We start from the raw sequence: 20,445 nt of genomic DNA on the forward strand, positions 1-20,445 counted from the left end.
GGACGTTTAAAGGCGCGCTGGCGCAGTTTACTGACTCGCTTAGACCTCAGCGAAACCAATATTCCCACTGTTATTACTGCTTGCTGTGTGCTCCACAATATCTGTGAGAGTAAGGGGGAGACGTTTATGGCGGGGTGGGAGGTTGAGGCAAATCGCCTGGCTGCTGGTTACATGCAGCCAGACACCAGGGCGGTTAGAAGAGCACAGGAGGGTGCGGTACGCATCAGAGAAGCTTTGAAAACCAGTTTCATGACTGGCCAGGCTACGGTGTGAAAGTTCTGTTTGTTTCTCCTTGATGAAACCCCCCGCCCCTTGGTTCACTCTACTTCCCTGTAAGCTAACCACCCTCCCCTCCTCCCTTCAATCACCGCTTGCAGAGGCAATAAAGTCATTGTTGCTTCACATTCATGCATTCTTTATTCATTCATCACACAAATAGGGGGATGACTATCAAGGTAGCCCAGGAGGGGTGGTGGAGGAGGGAAGGAAAATGCCACACAGCACTTTAAGCACAGCACTTTAAAAGTTCACAACTTTAAAATTTATTGAATGACAGCCTTCTTTTTTTTGGGCAATCCTCTGTGGTGGAGTGGCTGGTTGGCCGGAGGCCCCCCCACCGCGTTCTTGGGCGTCTGGGTGTGGAGGCTATGGAACTTGGGGAGGAGGGCGGTTGGTTACAGAGGGGCAGCGGTGGCAGTCTGTGCTCCAGCTGCCTTTGCTGCAGCTCAACCATACACTGGAGCATACTGGTTTGGTCCTGCAGCAGCCTCAGCATTGAATCCTGCCTCCTCTCATCACGCTGCCGCCACATTTGAGCTTCAGCCCTGTCTTCAGCCCGCCACTTACTCTCTTCAGCCCGCCACCTATCCTCCCGGTTATTTTGTGCTTTCCTGCACTCTGACATTATTTGCCTCCACGCATTCGTCTGTGCTCTGTCAGTGTGGGAGGACAGCATGAGCTCGGAGAACATTTCATCGCGAGTGCGTTTTTTTTTCTTTCTAAGCTTCGCTAGCCTCTGGGAAGGAGAAGATCCTGTGATCATTGAAACACATGCAGCTGGTGGAGAAAAAAAAAGGGACAGCGGTATTTAAAAAGACACATTTTATAAAACAGTGGCTACACTCTTTCAGGGTAAACCTTGCTGTTAACATTACATACATAGCACATGTGCTTTCGTTACAAGGTCTCATTTTGCCTCCTCCCACCGTGTGACTACCCCCTCAACCTTCTCCCCTCCCTGTGGCTAACAGCGGGGAACATTTCTGTTTAGCCACAGGCAAACAGCCCAGCAGGAATGGGCTCCTCTGAGTGTCCCCTGAAGAAAAGCACTCTATTTCAACCAGGTGACCATGAATTATATCTCACTCTCCTGAGGATAACACAGAGAGAGTGATAAAGAACGGATGTTGTTTGAATGCCAGCAAACATACACTGCAATGCTGTGTTCTACAATGTTTCCCGAGTACGTGTTACTGGCCTGGAGTGGTAAAGTGTCCTACCATGAAGGACGCAATAAGGCTGCCCTCCCCAGAAACCTTTTGCAAAGGCTTTAGGACTACATCTAGGAGAACCGCAAATGCAAGGGCAAAGTAATCCTTTCACATGCTTGCTTTTAAACCATGTATAGTATTTTAAAAGGTACACTCACCAGAGGTCCCTTCTCCGCCTGCTGGGTCCAGGAGGCAGCCTTGGGTGGGTTTGGGGGGTACTGGCTCCAGGTCTAGGGTGAGAAACAGTTCCTGGCTGTCGGGAAAACCGGTTTCTCCGCTTGCTTGCTGTGAGCTATCTACAACCTCCTCCTCATCATCATCTTCTTCGTCCCCAAAACCTGCTTCCGTATTGCCTCCATCTCCATTGAAGGAGTCAAACAACACGGCTGGGGTAGTGGTGGCTGAACCCCCTAAAATGGCATGCAGCTCATCATAGAAGCGGCATGTTTGGGGCTCTGACCCGGAGCGGCTGTTCGCCTCTCTGGTTTTCTGGTAGGCTTGCCTCAGCTCCTTCAGTTTCACGCGGCACTGCTTCGGGTCCCTGTTATGGCCTCTGTCCTTCATGCCCTGGGAGATTTTCACAAAGGTTTTGGCATTTCGAAAACTGGAACGGAGTTCTGATAGCACGGATTCCTCTCCCCAAACAGCGATCAGATCCCGTACCTCCCGTTCGGTCCATGCTGGAGCTCTTTTGCGATTCTGGGACTCCATCATGGTCACCTGTGCTGATGAGCTCTGCATGGTCACCTGCAGCTTGCCACGCTGGCCAAACAGGAAATGAGATTCAAAAGTTCGCGGTTCTTTTCCTGTCTACCTGGCCAGTGCATCTGAGTTGAGAGTGCTGTCCAGAGCGGTCATAATGGAGCACTCTGGGATAGCTCCCGGAGGCCAATGCCATCGAATTGTGTCCACAGTACCCCAAATTCGAGCCGGCAACGTCGATTTAAGCGCTAATCCACTTGTCAGGGGTGGAGTAAGGAAATCGATTTTAAGAGCCCTTTAAGTCGAAATAAAGGGCTTCATTGTGTGGACTGGTGCAGGTTTACATCGATTTAACGCTGCTAAATTCGACCTAAAGTCCTAGTGTAGACCAGGGCTTAGAGACTAACCAATTTATTTGAGCATAAGCTTTTGTGAGCTACAGCTCACTTCATCGGATGCATGTGGTGGAAAAAAATCTCCCCACTGTATTTTCCAATAAATTTGTTAGTCTCTAAGGTGCCACAAGTACTCCTTTTCTTTTAACCATCTGTATCTAACTGCAAGACGTGGAGTGGTTGCTGTTATCCTTATCGAATAGCACTTGCCAATATCTATCTCTGACATCAGATACTAAGAATGTTTTTGTTTTTACCAAGTCAAGTAGTATTTCATCAGTTGTAGGCTTTGCCAATTAATTCTTTTTAGTGCTTAGTTTAAATTGCTTGAGTCCAATATGCAGCTTGCCTTCTCAGCTACCGTGCTGCTTATCCAACTAGTGGGTTCTTTAGTTAAGCAATGGTGCCTTCTTTTTCCATTTGCTTTATTGCCTTGTTATTTCATGTTTTAAGATATTAATCACATCAGCCATTTTGTGCAATATGGCAATATATTGATCTATTATTTATCCAGATTTTGAATTATGCTTGTTGAAAACATACTGTTTGTATATGACAATATTTGCGGGTTAAATATGCTTTTGGGGCACTCCTATGATTGTACATGGGTCTTACCTAGCAGAATCCAGCCCCTGTTGGACCTGCTGAATTAGTCACGGTTGGTATCCAGGGGGCTATAACCAGGTCCTGATCTGAGAGTGGGTGACTTGCAGAATTCCACCCAGAAGAGCTAAAGGCCTGACCCCTTTTGCCCGCAAGGGCTGGGGGGAAGATACCAGCGAAAGGAGGACACTCAGGCCTAAGAATAGTAAACTACGCTTTAAGGAAGGAAGGAAGGAAGAATTTGCGCTCCAATCTGCGCGGGGAGCCTCTAGGACACGCGGAGGGGCTGCAGGGGACTCTGGCTGTTCGGGACAGCTGACCAGGCAGGACTCCACTGGGGGGAGTCCTCTGCGGCGCTATATCCTCTGCGCTTATCTCAGGGTTACATGGGTTTAACAGTTGGTTACATTCTTATATGTATGACTTATGCTGATTACATAAACTAGCTTGTTTACAGGCAAAAATATGCTGAGCTATGCTACAATATCTTTTGGCAGGGTCTGTTAGACAAAGTTTATTGAAACTGCCTGCATCCTCCTCTTACATTCAGTCACGTATTCAGTCCACCACTTAGCTCCTCACCAATCTTCCACGACCTTGCCTCTACACCCCTGTAGGGGAGACACTCAGAGAGGCCCTGAGAAGGGACAGCAGTGCAGTTAGCTTCAGAAATGTGACACATGGTGCTCAAAAGGTCAATGTTCTGCCCCCAGATAAAAGCACACAACAATGATTTGTGCACACACATGCAGTGGTAATAGACAGAAATGGGAGTAGAACATGGCTCAGAAGCTTTAAAGAAAAACGTGTATAGTTTTGGAGTTCTCCACAGTTAACCAAGCTCTATTTCTGGGGCTGAAGCAACAGTTCCAGCAGAATTTCAAGCTATGCCAGTCACACAAGCAGAGTAACTGGGTAGGAAACCAAACATTTCCTTATACTTGAAGGCTTCTGAATCCTTCTGGTGACTTTGCAACTTCTCTGCTAGAAGTCTTCAGCTGAAAGGGAGTTGAGATAACCACCAGAATCTATTTTACATACACTTTTTCAGTGACAAGTGAGTGCTCGACTTCCCCCACCTGCTCCATAAGGAAGTTCACAGCTTTTTATAACTGTTGTGTTTCAAAACCACGTGCTATGACGTTGCTTTTAGAAGCCATTTTTCTTACAGGGCACTAACTGGTGCCCTATGATGCATGAGACAGAAAATATTTGTACATATTTATTCTAATACATAGGGATCAAATGTGGGTTTTAAGCCCAGCCAATGACCCCTGTTAGCATATTTAAGTAGCACAGCTAGATTCCCTTGATGTTGGTAAGGGGAGGAAAGCCATTTTTCCTTCCCACCACATCACCTATCCACACCCAGCATGCATACAATTACTGATGAGTTACTTGTAGCCTGACAACTCTACTGACCTCAGTGGGTGTTTGGAGTGTACACACAGCAGGGAATGGATGCTGGTTGAAACACCTGGGTCATTTCCCCTTCTTTTTTGAATAGGGAAATGGAATCTTTAATTTCCACTCACAACCACCAAAGACAGGAAAAAAGGGACTCTGTCTTAACATCTCATCCACAGAATGGCATCTTCATGCTCCCTGAGATGCTGTAATACAAACCACATTCTCTGCTGTCTATTCCATACTCTTGCATTATTATCTTTCCACATGCTTAATATTGTTATCTCCCTACTTAGCTAATTGAATCACAAAACTGTAGAAATCAGAGCTGAAAATGACTTATTAGGTTATCTGGTTCCACCCATATCAATGTAAGATTTTTTCCCTGCACAAATTTATGGAGTCCTTTGTCTAAACTACCTTCTAATGTCCCCAGCTAATGAGTTTTCACTGCTCCCTTGATACACATTGTACTGTCTAGAAGACCTTACTGTCCTGTTTTTTTCCTCCTGAGCATCCTAAATTTTCCTTTGCTTAATTGCCTGCCATTATTCATAGCCATTCCTCATTTTCTAGAAACCGTACATAGGGAATAAGTGATGCACTCCGCTGCTATTGGTGTTCAATAGGAATGATGCATGCGGCCTTGGAAATGTGTGCTTAGATTATATTTGCAATTGTGTTGCTATTGACTAAGCAAAAAATTGTGTTCCTCAAAAGATGCCTGAGTACGTGGGGTTGGCAAAGGCTGCCCCTCAGGAATCATGTGCCAGATCATCTGGTGGTAGCTCAGCAAAGCCACTCCTTAGCCACTATTGCAGACTTTGGACTTTGGTTGGAGCAGCCCTCCCGCTCCATGGGAGGAAAGACAGATAGATCTGTGTTGTGCTGTGTGCAGGGACTGTGGCCCCCTTGCTTAGGCTTTAGGAATCCTGTCTGAAGTACCACACTCAGGACAGAAGCCACTTTGGCTTTCAGGCAGTATCTTTCCTGCAAGTTGATCAATCAGCCAGTGTAGCCTAACTCAGGCAAGTATCTTTTCTGCAGCAGCAAGGAGCGAGATGCTGTAATGGTTATCACAAGAAGCACAATTGCCTTTCCTTTTGTAAAAGAGAATAATGTTGGCATCTTTAAGTTCCTGTGGCACAGCCTCCTGTTCCCAAAAACTTAAGTAGGGGCCAGTGAGCTTCTACTTAAGATCCAGTGTGCATAACTAGTCTCACACTCTCCTTTTTGTTGGCCATTTTGTCCACGGATGCAAAAGACTGCAATGCATGGGGTGACAAACAACGATACAGCACTTTGCGATGCACAAGTGAAACAACTGAGACAATCACATGCAGAACCCATCAACGGCCAAAGCAACCATAGTCCACTGCCTGGGCTGTGCAGCAGTGCTGAAGCTTGCTTGCTAACACCACTGAAAACTGAAGCAGAAAGCAATTGGTCCATGGGCCATGACTGGCTTGCAGGCCAGAGAGTCCCCGTTTGAATATGGATTATGCCTTCTTCTAGACCATATGCCTACTGGGGCTAAGAAGTCTGGTGTACCCCAGCAATGGACCTCTTTTTGTCGGTCCCCACCCTTAGACCTGTCCAGCTGGGGTGGCCCTACCAGTTGTTAAACTCCTGCCAGCATAGCTCTTGGACTCATTGGAATTTGCAGTCCTTCCCACTGTGTCAAGATGCAGTCCCAGGGAAGGAAAACTATTTATTGCTTGTTAAATACTAATACATTTACAAATATAATCTAGGGCACATTTCCAAAGCTACATGCACAATTTACATGAAACACCAACAGCAGGTGAGTAGATCACTTATTTCCTATGCACCGTCCATCTCTCAGAACTATGCAACTGAAACACATTCTGCTGTTTTGCAAGCACCTACTGTACTGATCATGTCATTTCCAGGACCTCTTTGGCTATTTCCAAGCAATATACGTGCTCTGTGTTTCACTGGTTGCTTATTCTTTTCCCAGCAATGTGCCACTGTCCAGTTTTACATAACTGGACAACAGCTTGAATTTTCTATTAAAATTAACCCAGCTGCTAGATAAGTTTCCCAAATAAGCAATGAAAAGTACATTTAGAACTGTTTTTTCACACTATTGGCAAATTCTTTGGGGAAAAAACAGATATCCTGGTGAGATCTCAATGAGATAAAAAGATAATTTGGAGGGATTTAAAAAGAAAGTACCAAAAATGATTTAGGGGAAACAGATTTGTGAAAGAAGATTAGAAAAACGATATGTGTACATCTTGGCCAGAAAATAACTATAGGCATCTTTTTCGGGAGGGGGGGGGGGGGAAATGTGATTACAACTTACACAGCACAACTTACATCTTACAACTTATATCCTGTCTGCTGGAAAAGCAGGTCACTTAGCCCTGGTCTACACGAGGACTTTAGGTCAAATTTAGCAGCATTAAATCAATGTAAACCTGCACCCGTCCACACAATGAAGCCCTTTATTTCGACTTAAAAGGCTCTTAAAATCGATTTCCTTACTCCACCCCTGACAAGTGGATTAGCGCTTAAATCAGCCTTGATGGCTCGAATTTGGGGTACCGTGGACACAATTCGACGGTATTGGCCTCCGGGAGCTATCCCAGAGTGCTCCATTGTGACCGCTCTGGACAGCACTCTCAACTCAGATGCACTGGCCAGGTAGACAGGAAAAGAACCGCGAACTTTTGAATCTCATTTCCTGTTTGGCCAGCGTGGCAAGCTGCACGTGACATGCAGAGCTCATCAGCAGAGGTGACCATGATGGAGTCCCAGAATCGCAAAAGAGCTCCAGCATGGACCGAACGGGAGGTACGGGATCTGATCGCTGTTTGGGGAGAGGAATCCGTGCTATCAGAACTCCGTTCCAGTTTTCGAAATGCCAAAACCTTTGTGAAAATCTCCCAGGGCATGAAGGACAGAGGCCATAACAGGGACCCGAAGCAGTGCCGCGTGAAACTGAAGGAGCTGAGGCAAGCCTACCAGAAAACCAGAGAGGCGAACAGCCGCTCCGGGTCAGAGCCCCAAACATGCTGCTTCTATGATGAGCTGCATGCCATTTTAGGGGGTTCAGCCACCACTACCCCAGCCGTGTTGTTTGACTCCTTCAATGGAGATGGAGGCAATACGGAAGCAGGTTTTGGGGACGAAGAAGATGATGATGATGAGGAGGTTGTAGATCGCTCACAGCAAGCAAGCGGAGAAACCGGTTTTCCCGACAGCCAGGAACTGTTTCTCACCCTAGACCTGGAGCCAGTACCCCCCAAACCCACCCAAGGCTGCCTCCTGGACCCAGCAGGCAGAGAAGGGACCTCTGGTGAGTGTACCTTTTAAAATACTATACATGGTTTAAAAGCAAGCATGTGAAAGGATTACTTTGCCCTGGCATTCGCGATTCTCCTGGATGTACTCCCAAAGCCTTTGCAAAAGGTTTCTGGGGAGGGCAGCCTTATTGCGTCCTTCATGGTAGGACACTTTACCACTCCAGGCCAGTAACACATACTCGGGAATCATTGTAGAACAAAGCATTGCAGAGTATGTTTGCTGGCATTCAAACAACATCCGTTTTTTATCTCTCTGTGTTATCCTCAGGAAAGTGAGATATAATTCATGGTCACCTGGTTGAAATAGAGTGCTTTTCTTCAGGGGACACTCAGAGGAGCTCATTCCTGCTGGGCTGTTTGCCTGTGGCTAAACAGAAATGTTCCCTGCTGTTAGCCACGGGGTGGGGGGAGGGTTGAGAGGGTAGCCACGTGGTGGGGGGAGGCAAAATATGACCTTGTAACGAAAGCACATGTGCTATGTATGTAATGTTAACAGCAAGGTTTACCCTGAAAGAGTGTAGCCACTGTTTTATAAAATGTGTCTTTTTAAATACCGCTGTCCCTTTTTTTTTTCTCCACCAGCTGCATGTGTTTCAATGATCACAGGATCTTCTCCTTCCCAGAGGCTAGTGAAGCTTAGAAAGAAAAAAAAACGCACTCGCGATGAAATGTTCTCCGAGCTCATGCTGTCCTCCCACACTGACAGAGCACAGACGAATGCGTGAAGGCAAATAATGTCAGAGTGCAGGAAAGCACAAAATGACCGGGAGGAGAGGTGGCGGACTGAAGAGAGTAAGTGGCGGGCTGAAGAGAGGGCTGAAGCTCAAATGTGGCGGCAGCGTGATGAGAGGAGGCAGGATTCAATGCTGAGGCTGCTGGAGGACCAAACCAGTATGCTCCAGTGTATGGTTGAGCTGCAGCAAAGGCAGCTGGAGCACAGACTGCCACTGCAGCCCCTCTGTAACCAACCGCCCTCCTCCCCAAGTTCCATAGCCTCCACACCCAGATGCCAAAAACGCGGTGTGGGGGCCTCCGGCCAACCAGCCACTCCACCACAGAGGATTGCCCCAAAAAAAGAAGGCTGTCATTCAATAAATTTTAAAGTTGTAAACTTTTAAAGTGCTGTGTGGCATTTTCCTTCCCTCCTCCACCACCCCTCCTGGGCTACCTTGGTAGTCATCCCCCTATTTGTGTGATGAATGAATAAAGAATGCATGAATGTGAAGCAACAATGACTTTATTGCCTCTGCAAGCGGTGATTGAAGGGAGGAGAGGAGGGTGGTTAGCTTACAGGGAAGTAGAGTGAACCAAGGGGCGGGGGGTTTCATCAAGGAAAAACAAACAGAACTTTCACACCGTAGCCTGGCCAGTCATGAAACTGGTTTTCAAAGCTTCTCTGATGCGTACCGTGCCCTCCTGTGCTCTTCTAACCGCCCTGGTGTCTGGCTGCGCGTAACCAGCAGCCAGGCAATTTGCCTCAACCTCCCACCCCGCCATAAAAAACGTCTCCCCCTTACTCTCACAGATATTGTGGAGCACACAGCAAGCAGTAATAACAGTGGGAATATTGGTTTTGCTGAGGTCTAAGCGAGTCAGTAAACTGCGCCAGCGCACCTTTAAATGTCCAAGTGCACATTCTACCACCATTCTGCACTTGCTCAGCCTGTAGTTGAACAGCTCCTGACTACTGTCCAGGCTGCCTGTGTACGGCTTCATGAGCCATGGCATTAAGGGGTAGGCTGGGTCCCCAAGGATACATATAGGCATTTCAACATCCCCAACAGTTATTTTCTGGTCTGGGAATAAAGTCCCTTCCTGCAGCTTTTGAAACAGACCAGAGTTCCTGAAGATGCGAGCGTCATGTACCTTTCCCGGCCATCCCACGTTGATGTTGGTGAAACGTCCCTTGTGATCCACCAGAGCTTGCAGCACTATCGAAAAGTACCCCTTGCGGTTTATGTACTCAGCGGCTTGGTGCTCCGGTGCCAAGATAGGGATATGGGTTCCATGAAAGTGCCCTTACGCATGCGAAAATTTCGTAGCCACTGGGAATCATCCCAGACCCGCAACACTATGCGGTCCCACCAGTCTGTGCTTGTTTCCCGAGCCCAGAATCGGCGTTCCACAGCATGGACCTGCCCCATTAGCACCATCATGCATGCGTTGGCAGGGCCCATGCTTTCAGAGAAATCTGTGTCCATGTCCTGATCACTCACGTGACCGCGCTGACGTCGCCTCCTCGCCCGGTATCGCTTTGCCCAGTTCTGGTGCTGCATATACTGCTGGATAATGCGTGTGGTGTTTAATGTGCTCCTAATTGCCAAAGTGAGCTGAGCGGCCTCCATGCTTGCCTTGGTATGGCGTCCGCACAGAAAAAAGGCGCGGAACGATTGTCTGCCGTTGCTCTGACGGAGGGAGGGGCGACTGACGACACGGCTTACAGGGTTGGCTTCAGGGAGCTAAAATCAACAAAGGGGGTGGCTTTACATCAAGGAGTATTTCAGGCAGGACTTCACGGAGGTTTCCAATAAGAAATGGTGCACCTAAGTTATCGTTCTTATTGGAACGAGGAGGTTAGCCTGGCCTCTGATTGATACATGGCTAGATTTACCTCGCTGCACCTTCTCTGTGAGTGACTGCAGTGTGACCCAGAGGAATGAGTCCCCTAGACAGGGGAGGAGGCAAATGAGTACAAAACAAATCTGGTCTATTTCTTGTTTTGATCCACTCCATTTATCTTTTACATCTTTGGCTGGCAGCAGACAGTGCAGAAGGACTGCATGCCATCCACATCTCATGGCTGCTCGGCAGAAGATGGTACAGTACAACTGCTAGCCATCCTCATCTCTTGCCTGCCCGGCAGAAGATGGTACAGTACGACTGCTAGCAATCCGTATTGCCTGCCTGCTCACCATAAGACGGTTCAATAGGACTGACTGCAGGACTAAAGAGAATGACCTGGTCAAGTCACTCCAAATTTAGTCCCTGCGCCCATGTCTGTCCAGGCGCTCCCGGCCGACGTGGCCAGGAGCACCTCGGACATGAGGATGACGGCTACCAGTTGTACTGTACCGTCTGCTGCCACAAGGCAAGGGGTTGCTGCTACTGTGTAGCAAAGCCGTACCGCGTCTGCCAGCACCCAGGAGACATAGGGTGACGGTTACCTGAGCAGGCTCCATGCTTGCCGTGGTATGGCGTCTGCACAGGTAACTCAGGAAAAAAGGTGCGAAACGATTGTCTGCCCTTGCTTTCACGGAGGGAGGGAGGGAACGGGGGCCTGACGATATGTACCCAGAACCACCCACGACAATGTTTTAGCCCCATCAGGCATTGGGATCTCAACCCAGAATTCCAATGGGCAGCGGAGACTGCGGGAACTGTGGGATAGCTATCCACAGTGCAATGCTCCGGAAGTCGACTCTAGCCTCGGTACTGTGGAAGCACTCCGCCGAGTTAATGCACTTAGAGCATTTTCTGTGGGGACACACACACTCGAATATATAAAACCGATTTCTAAAAAACCGACTTCTATAAATTCGACCTTATTCTGTAGTGTAGACATACCCTTAATGGAGTGCTGGTTACCCCAGATGCTTTACTAATGGGGGAGCCTTGGGAATCTCACTCAGCGTGCCAAGGTCCAAGCAGTCAGCCCTAAAATTTCTCTGAAATGTAGGATCAGGCTCTACACCGGTAATATAGAAGTGTTCATGTATTTAAAGAGTATAACCATCGAGAAGCAAGAGGAATTTTGGGAGATGATCAGGTGGGAATGAGCAATGGCTAAGAATAATGGGAGACGGCTGAGCAAAAGAAAATTTAGGATGCGTGTGAGGAAAAAAAGCCTCGATGGGAAGATCTTCTAGACAGTGCAGTGGAGCACTGGAGGCTAATATACTTTTTTTTAAAAGCCTCCTCGTTGATGTCCTTAGCTCTGCTGGCCATAGTTTTCTCCTTCATGTCCTTTTGCTTTCCTGAACAATTTTTTACAATTCCCAGCTTCTGATTTATATTCATTATCAACTTTCCCTTTTTTCCATTTGCTACATTTTCTTTATAGCTCCCTTCCCCTGTAAACTAAACAGTTTTTAAACAATTCAGCCTTCTTTCTTGATTGTGGGTTGTGGCTTTTGGGGCATCTAATAAAATGTTCTTAAACAATTCCCAATTGTCATTACATTTTTCTAATTAAATTCTTCCTCCCAGCTGATTTAGCTCAATTGTTTTCAGCTTTGTTAAATTGGCCCTTTTAAGGCACCAAGTACTGGTCTGGATTTCATTCTGTTTGCACATTATAAATCTGATCAAGTCATGGTCACTTGTACCTGACCTACCATTAACCTTTAGTTCTATGATCAGTTCCACTTTATCTATCAAGATGAGGTCTAATATAGAATTCCCCCATGTTAGATACAACCCTTTCTGAGTTGGAAAATAGTCATCTATAATAGTTAGAATTCCAAAGACATTATAATTCTGGCAGCATAAGACCTCCGCTATCTGCCACTCAAATTGAAGTCCCCCATGATCATGCAGCTTTTTTTCCTACACATTATAAATAGGTGCACAAAGAGCCAGTCATCCTGTTGTAGAAGATACCAACTAATACCACATTTTGTACTTGGGCTGTTAAGAAATTGATCCATAAGCATGCAAGATAATTTTCTTCCAAGTTATCAGTGACACAGGTAATGCCATTTTTGATGTAGAGTGCCACTTATCTTCCACTTTTGCTGACTCAGTCCCTCCTAAATAAGTTCTACCCATTGATTTTAACATTCCAATCGTGTGAATCATCCCACCAGGTTTCACTAATACCAACTAGATCACATTTGTGCTCGTAAATGAGCAATTCCAATTCCTCTTGTTTGTATCCCCGTCTCCTTGCATTGGTGTATGGGCAGTGAAATAATTTCTTCTCTTCGTGTCCTGTGGGTCCTTGATTATCCTTCAATATCTCAATTTTGTGCTAAAGAAGCTCTCATATCCTCCCTCTTTTTACCCTTCCCTTATGTTATTAATTTAATACCCTCCTGAATACTCTAGCTAGCCTATCCCTGAATAGATTGGTTCCCTCTCTATGGGAGTGGACGCCATCCAAGCTATACCACTCCCTATATCCATAGAAGGTGAAGAAATGTTCCACAAAACCAAAACCTTCCACCCTCCACCACTTACCTAGCCAATGACTCATTTCCAGGATCTTCTGCCTTCTGTCTTCCTTCACTCACGGGACAGGAAGGATCTCAGAGACAATCGCTTGGAATTCTTCTTTTTCAGCATGCTTCTGAGTTCCCTGAAGTCATCTATTATCTGTGAGATATCTTGCAACATAATGTCACTAGGGCCAATGTGAATCACCCCCAATGGATCCTTTCCCATAGACTTGAGAAGCCTATCCAGTCTTAGAGTGATGTCTCATCTCTGGGAAGGCAATGCACTGTCCTGTTGTTCACCTGTCCCTTGCAAAATGTTCTTTCTAATCTTCTGAGTATTGAATCCCCAGCAAGGATCTCTGTCTTCCTTGGGTGGTTGGAGAACTCTTTGTGGGGCCAACCTGCCATTCACAGGTGTGTCCCATACATCTCTCTCTTCCTTAGGACCAGCTGGATCTTGAGAGATATCTTCCACAGTTTCCACATTGAGAACCTGACATTGATTGGAAATAGAATTCCTCCCAGTCCTCTTCTCTCTGGTGGCCAGAGCCTGCCCACCCCCATCTGTCTCCAGCCATGTAGAATGCTGCCAAGACTACCTGCCTCTGGAGGTTATGAACTGCCAGGCCTCCTCTCTGACTTCTCTCTGTCTGACTCCTTGATGGCCAGCTCTTTTCTTCCTTAAACCTGGGAGGCGCAGGGCAAGGCTGGGAAATGGGGACTAGCATATCTGCTGCCTACTTCTTCAATAGCAGCACAGACACCTGCAGGAGAAGGCTGCTAAACCTTTTGAGTCTCCGGGATAACTGGGAGAAAAAGGACCAGCTGAGGGAGAAGCTGGTTAAAGCCCTGCAGCTGGCTAAAGTATGTCATGCTCCAGGGAGTGAGCTGGTTTAAGGGAGGAGGTAATAACTACCTGAGTTACCCAAGCTCCAGTGAAGCAGACCTGCAGCCAATATTCCACAAGAGGAACAGGGAACTGAAGAGGAGCTCAGGAGGGTGGACATCCTTTTCTATGCGTTAACTTGGGACTGTTGTTAAGATGTTGTTCATTTGGGGATTTTCAGTAACCTGGAAGGGGAGTGAATTTTTAAGTGACCTCACCAGAGGGCTAGGCCACAGAAGACCAACAGGAGGAGGCAACCAAGGGAAAGGCTTAGTAACCCTGCACCCAGCCCCAAGGGGGCACCGGCAGATGAGACACCAGCATGTGTGTGAGGGCTGCTCTGGGGCGGAGCCCCGTGACACAGTGCTAGCCAGTTAGATCTTGTTGTTCAGGTCAGTGGTGAGACAGATGTGGGAAATGTGTCCCATTCTTTCCAATAAGCACTGCTCAAGAATAACAAGGGTCCAGGTAAATCCTCATTGCAATGGACAGAGAAGTACTGAGGAGACTTCTTGCCCCAATGTGAGCTGAGAGGGCCAATTTGAGAAATATCATGCATACTGTATGTGCAGTGTGTTTATGTAAGTGGTAAATGCCTTTTGTTTCACATGGGTTAGTGGCTGTTCGATGTTTTTGAAACATGCTACAGTAGATGCCTGTTGCCTGTTTATATCCATCTTTGATGTGTTTAATTAGGAATTACTCATTGTCAACATTGCAGCATATCAGCTTGACTCTCTCACTCTTTGCCAACATGGAAAAGTATAAACTAGAATTTGTGAAGGAGAAATTAGTTTAAACCAATAGTGGAATGTGAACTTAATTCTCAACTCTCTTCCCCCGTGGTAAATCTTGTGGAGCAATTCCCTCCCCTACCGCCGAGGCACTTGGTGGGAACTAAAATGGGGAAGGCAAAGTTGGCAGATGAAAAAACTGTAAATGACTGTTTAAAAGTGTTATAGCTCCACCAACTGAACAAGAGTGACTTGTGTGCTAGCTAGCCTGTCTAACAACATGATCTTTTGGTGTTCCCCTTATCTTTCCACCCATTTCTTCCTCCTATTGCTTATTAAACCCATTTATTCTGTTTTGCTTTAAAATTAGGCACTGCAGAGAAGGAACTGATTCTTACCATGGCTTTGTCTTGCCTAGGAAAAGTAGTCGTGTTTAGACTGGCTTTAGATATCATGTGTGATAAATGAAGGAGAGGCGGAGGTAGCTCCCTTTTATGGACACCCAGCCAGTGGCTTCACTCAGTCAAAGAAACTAACAAAAAACTTCTTCGATGGAGTTTAGCTCTTCAAGCCTTTGATTTTGAAATACAACGCATTTCAGGAGCCTCTAACAGGATGGCGGATGCACTCTCCCGGGAAGGTTTCCCAGAATCAGCAGGGTAAAAATATCCCTGCATTCTAAGTCATTGTAGTCCTTGAAATGTAAAAAGTACTGTTTAGTTCTTCATGTAATTATTAGTGAAATTAGAGATGGATGTATCTTATAACTCGGTTTCCTAAACCTCCAGGAAGAAATCCCAGTTGGTGTGGACCCGACCTGAACCAGGCTGGCCAGCACCATCTGTGATTTGGGGGGCATGTGATAAATGAAGGGTGGGGTAGCTCCCTTTTATGGACACCCAGTCAGCCAGTTAGCTATAAAGTCCCTCTTGGTGGCTGTTCCCTGCTTGCTTTACCTATAAAGGGTTAAAAAAGTCCCCAGGTAAAGGAAAGGGAGTGGGCACCTGACCAAAAGAGCCAATGGGAAGGCTAGAACTTTTTTTAATGGGGGAAAAAAGCTTCCCTTTTGTGTCTGTTGTGTTCTTCGGGAAAAAGGGAAACAGGGAGCAGTTATGCTATGAGAAACTTTAAGCCACGTCTGATCATAAATCATCAGAACATACCTAGAACTACTTATTTGGAACTCCCAAATGTGTAAGTAGATCAGGAATGTTTAGAAAGACACGATTAGGTATATTTCTTGGCTTGTGGACTCCTCTGTGCTAACCCCAAACGCTTTTTTGTTTTGCTTGTAACATTTAAGCTGGACCTCAAGAAGATTATTCTTGATGTTTAAATTTTGTAAGTGGGTTTTTTGAATCTCGCAAAAGCCTAAGTTCCAAATGTATTTTCTTTCTTTTTGTTTTTAATAAAATTTACCTTTTTGTAAGAACAGGATTGGATTTTTCGTGTCCTAAGAGGCTTGTGCATATGTTGTTTGTTTAGCTGGTGGCAACAGCTGATTTCCTTTGTTTTTCTTTCTTAGCTCTTCCCCGGAGGGGGTGAGGGGTGAAAGGGCTTGAGGGTACCCCACAGGAAGGAATTGCCAAGTGCGCCTTTCTGGTTTCAAAGGGTTTTTTTGCATTTGGGTGGTGGCAGCATCTACCCATCCAAGATCAGAGAGAAACTGTAATCTTGGGGGTTTAATACAAGCCGGGTGTGGCCAGTATTAATGTTTAGAATCCTTGCGGGCCCCCATCTTCTAAACTCGAAGTGCCAGAGTAGGGAGTCAGCCTTGACACCATGTGTTAGCTAATCTCAACCTAAACTTGACCTTTTCTTGGGTAGATGTAGGGTAGCACCTTGTAGCTGGATTTTAGCAGGTCAAGTTGTAGCCAATAGCTTAGGTTAGAAAATCACCAGCTAAAACAGAGCTCCTACACAAGGAAAAAGGTCAAGTTTAGATCAGGATTAACTAGCATTTTATTAACTAAGACTGGCCTAAACACAACCACTTTCTCTAGTCTAGACAATGGGTAAAATTTTTGACAGCACATTAATGATTTAGGAGCTCAAGTCCTATTGACTTTCAATGAAACTTAGGCTATGTAATGCCTGAGTAACTTCTGAAAATGAGACAGGCTCCTAAGTCACTTTTGAAAATTTTACCCAAGTCTATATGTATATGCCACCTGTCGCACAATGGGCCCTAATCCTGCTTGAGGCCTCTAGGCATTATTGAAATAGAAATAATAAATAATGTGCTATCTGCCTTCATAACATGCTTGCTTACCCTGCCATGCTTTATGGAGTTAGCTGGTAGGAGACTGACAAAGCCAAAAGAGATGTCTGTTGTGATGGTGGGAGGTAAATATGGAGACACTAGACTTGAAGAAAGACTTGGAAGTGTTAAAGGTTTGGTTTACTTGTGGAAACAGAGGGGGACACTATGAAGATTTGAGCAGGTGACACACATAGTAAGGAACTTTCTGGTTTGCTAATAATAAATATGGGCTTTGTCAAGCATGCTGAGCCAACAATCCTGATTCTCCACCTCCAACTCCCATAATTACTAAACCCAGCCTCCTGATTCCCAGCTGGTCAGAAGACTTCACACACACAGTCCATGTCATAGAGCCAATAGAGTTCCTAAAGGGGAATAGATCTGCTGCTTAAGGGATTAAACAGACGAAGTAGTTGCCTAGTTTCTGGTCTGGCCAGAAACCCCTTCCTCCAATTGTTTAAATTTACCTTTTTTAGCATCATCTTCTTCTGAATTGGAGAGAAGTTAGTGAGAAGGAAGAATAATCTGTTACTTCTTTAACGGAAACTCTTAAGAACTGTACAGACAGCTATTGCTGCCAAGAAAAATAAAAAGGAAACCTTTTAGCACAGAAAATTCCATGCTATCCAGTGTAATCCTAGCAAAGAGCTGCATTAATGATTTTAATACTGTCTTATTTGAACAGATGATAGAAGATAAGAATGACCATAGTGGGTCAGACCAATGGTCCATCAAGGCCAGTATCCTGTCTTCTGACTGCCCAGTGCTAGATACTTCAGAGGCAGTGACAGAACAGAGCAATTTATTGAGTGATCCATCCCCTGTCATCCAGTCCCAGCTTCTAACAGTCAGAGGCTTAAGGACACCCAGAGCATGGGACCTCATCCCTGCCCATCTTGGCTAATAGCCATTGGTAGACCCATCATCCATGAATTTATCTAATTCTTTTTTGAACCCAGTTATACTTTTGGCCTTCACAACATCTCTTGGCAATGAGTTCCACAGGTTGGCTGTATTGTGTGAAAAAGTACTTCCTTATGTTTGTTTTAAACCTGCTGCCTATTAATTTCATTTGGTGTTATTTCTTGTGTTATGTGAAAGGGTAAATAACACTTCCTTATTCTCTTTCTCCACACCAGTCACAATTTTATAGATCTCTGTCATATCCCCTCTTAGTCATCTCTTTTCCAAGCTGAGAAGTCCTTGTCTTTTAAATATCTCCTCATACAGAAGCTGTTCCATACCCTTAATCATTTTTATTGCCTTTCTCTGTACCTTTTCCAATTCTAATATCTCTTTTCTGAGATGCGGTGACCTGAATTGCATGCAGTATTCAAGGTATGGGCATGCCATGGATTTATAGAGTGGCAGTATGACATTTACTGTCTTATCTATCCCTTTCCTAATGGTTTCTAACATTCTGTTAGCTTTTTTGATTACTGCTGCTGCACATTGAGCAGATGTTTTCAGAAAACTATCCATGATGTCTCCAAGATCTCTTTCTTGAGTGGTAAAAGTTAATTTAGACCCCATCATTTTGTATGCATAGCTGGAATTACGTTTTCCAATGTGCATTACTTTGCATTTATCAACACTGAATTTCAGCTGCCATTTTCTTGCTCAGTCACCCGGTTTCGTGAGATCCCTTTGGAACTCTTTGCAGTCTGCTTTGGACTTAACTATCTTGAGTAATTTTGTATCATCTGCAAACTTTGCCACCTCACTGTTTACCCCTTTTTCCAGATCACTTATGACTGAGTTGAACAGCATTGGTCCCCGTACAGATCCTTAGGGGATCTCGCTATTTACCTGTCTCCACTGTGAAAACTGATCATTTATTTCTACCCTTTGTTTTCTATGTTTTAACCAGTTACTGATCCATGAGAGGACCTTCCCTCTTATCCCATGACTGCTTATTTTGCTTAAGTGCCTTTGGTGAGGAAGCTTGTCAAAGGCTTTCTGAAACTATATCCACTGGATCACCATAGTCCACATATTTGAGACCCTCAAAGAATTCTAATAGATTGGTGAGGCATGATTTCCCTTTACAAAAAGCCATGTTGACTCTTCCTCAACAAATCATGTTCATCTATGTGTCTGATAATTCTGTTCTTTATTATAGTTTTAACCAATTTGCCTGGTACTGAAGTTAGGCTTACCCGTCTATAATTGTCAGGATCACCTTTGGAGCCTTTTTTAGAAATTGGTGTCACACGAGCTATCGTCCCGATAGTCTCTGAATACTGTTGTCTCACCCACGCATTGAGACTCTGCTTTTCTGTTTAACTGGCCCTGCATGTGGAACTGGAAGCATTTCAGAAAATGCTCGCATGGAGGGTCCTGGACTTCAATCTCTTTCCTAACAGGCTAAATTTGGCCTCCAGGACCTCTCTCCTATCTTTGCTTATGTCATTGGCAGGTAATCATACATGCTGCATTCAGTGCAACAAACTGGATAACCCCCACTCTGCTGCTGGATTTCTGCCTGCATTATTTTTACTCTTGCAAGGTGGGGGATGGGGGGCTGGAAAAGGAGGGGGCAGTTCTTGACCTAAGTTTAGAGACTGTTTATTAGCCATATCCGGCTCTCGCACTCCCACTCTATAAACTCCCTCGCACAACTCCCCTGTTTCCTCCCCTGTGCTGCAGGAGGGGTCATTTGTGCCTGTTGTTTCTTTGGAGTTGTTTAGGCACTAGTCAACTGAGCATTGTGCCCTGGCGTAAGGATTTCTTTTTTCTTTTTCTTTTCTTTTTTTTTTTTTTGCTTTGTTTATATTTAAAATATCTATTTAACTTGTCAGACAAATGCATAACTAAATATAGGCATGGATAAATTAGCAGCATGCCGCCAGTAATTGTTGAGAATAGTCACTGAGTAGAAGACACAGAGAAAAAGCATAACACTTGCTGCAGATTAATGACTGTTTAGATAGAAGTGTTGGCAACAACTCCCTTGTTAAAGGTGGGGTTGTGGTTTCCCCTCAAAACAGGACTAAAGTTCACGTGTTTTATACTTCAGCAAATGAATTCCCTCTTTGAGTTTGGCACAATAACTTTTCTATAGACAAGTGAATTTTTAGTTATTTAATTATTTGACTTGATCTGGCAAATAAAGCTAAGCAGGGATACAATTGCTAAGCTGGGCGAGGTGAAACAGGGCTGATGGGGGCACGAGGGAAGAGGTTGGGTTGAGCTAGGAAGGGTCTTGAGTGGACAAAGTAGAGGGGAGAGGAATAGGACTGTAATGAAGCACCTGGGGTTCTTCAAAGTAGAATTCTTCTCTTGACTTCTTCCCCACTTCAAACCCTATTTCATGATCCCACACACACAATCATGCTTCCCACAGACTCTCAGCCAAAGCCCCCTACAGTGCCTATGCCCCACGTGCTGCCCCATGCCCTCCACAACACCCCTCCCCAAATTCTCCCCCACTCACATCCCTACTAAATACCACTCTGCCTACCCATACAATATTGT

The 20,445-nt window shown here is 45.4% G+C and overlaps 2 protein-coding genes across 4 annotated transcripts in view; one reads left to right on the top strand and one right to left on the bottom strand.

Moving 5' to 3' along the window:
- CYSLTR1 (cysteinyl leukotriene receptor 1) overlaps nucleotides 1-20,445 on the top strand; it is a 292,327-nt gene that overhangs the window by 173,037 nt on the left and 98,845 nt on the right. The gene's annotated exons all lie outside the window — the stretch shown is intronic.
- LOC125643120 (uncharacterized) lies at nucleotides 351-2,517 on the bottom strand. The gene is made up of 2 exons (XM_048865272.2): nucleotides 1,649-2,517; nucleotides 351-1,056 (listed from the first exon to the last, which is right to left on the bottom strand). Exons 1-2 carry the CDS (start codon nucleotides 2,229-2,231, stop codon nucleotides 536-538), a joined length of 1,104 nt encoding a protein of 367 aa, XP_048721229.2. The 5' UTR covers nucleotides 2,232-2,517; the 3' UTR covers nucleotides 351-535.

Source organism: Caretta caretta, chromosome 9 (assembly GCF_965140235.1).
Source record: "Caretta caretta isolate rCarCar2 chromosome 9, rCarCar1.hap1, whole genome shotgun sequence".
NCBI lineage: Eukaryota > Metazoa > Chordata > Testudines > Cheloniidae > Caretta > Caretta caretta.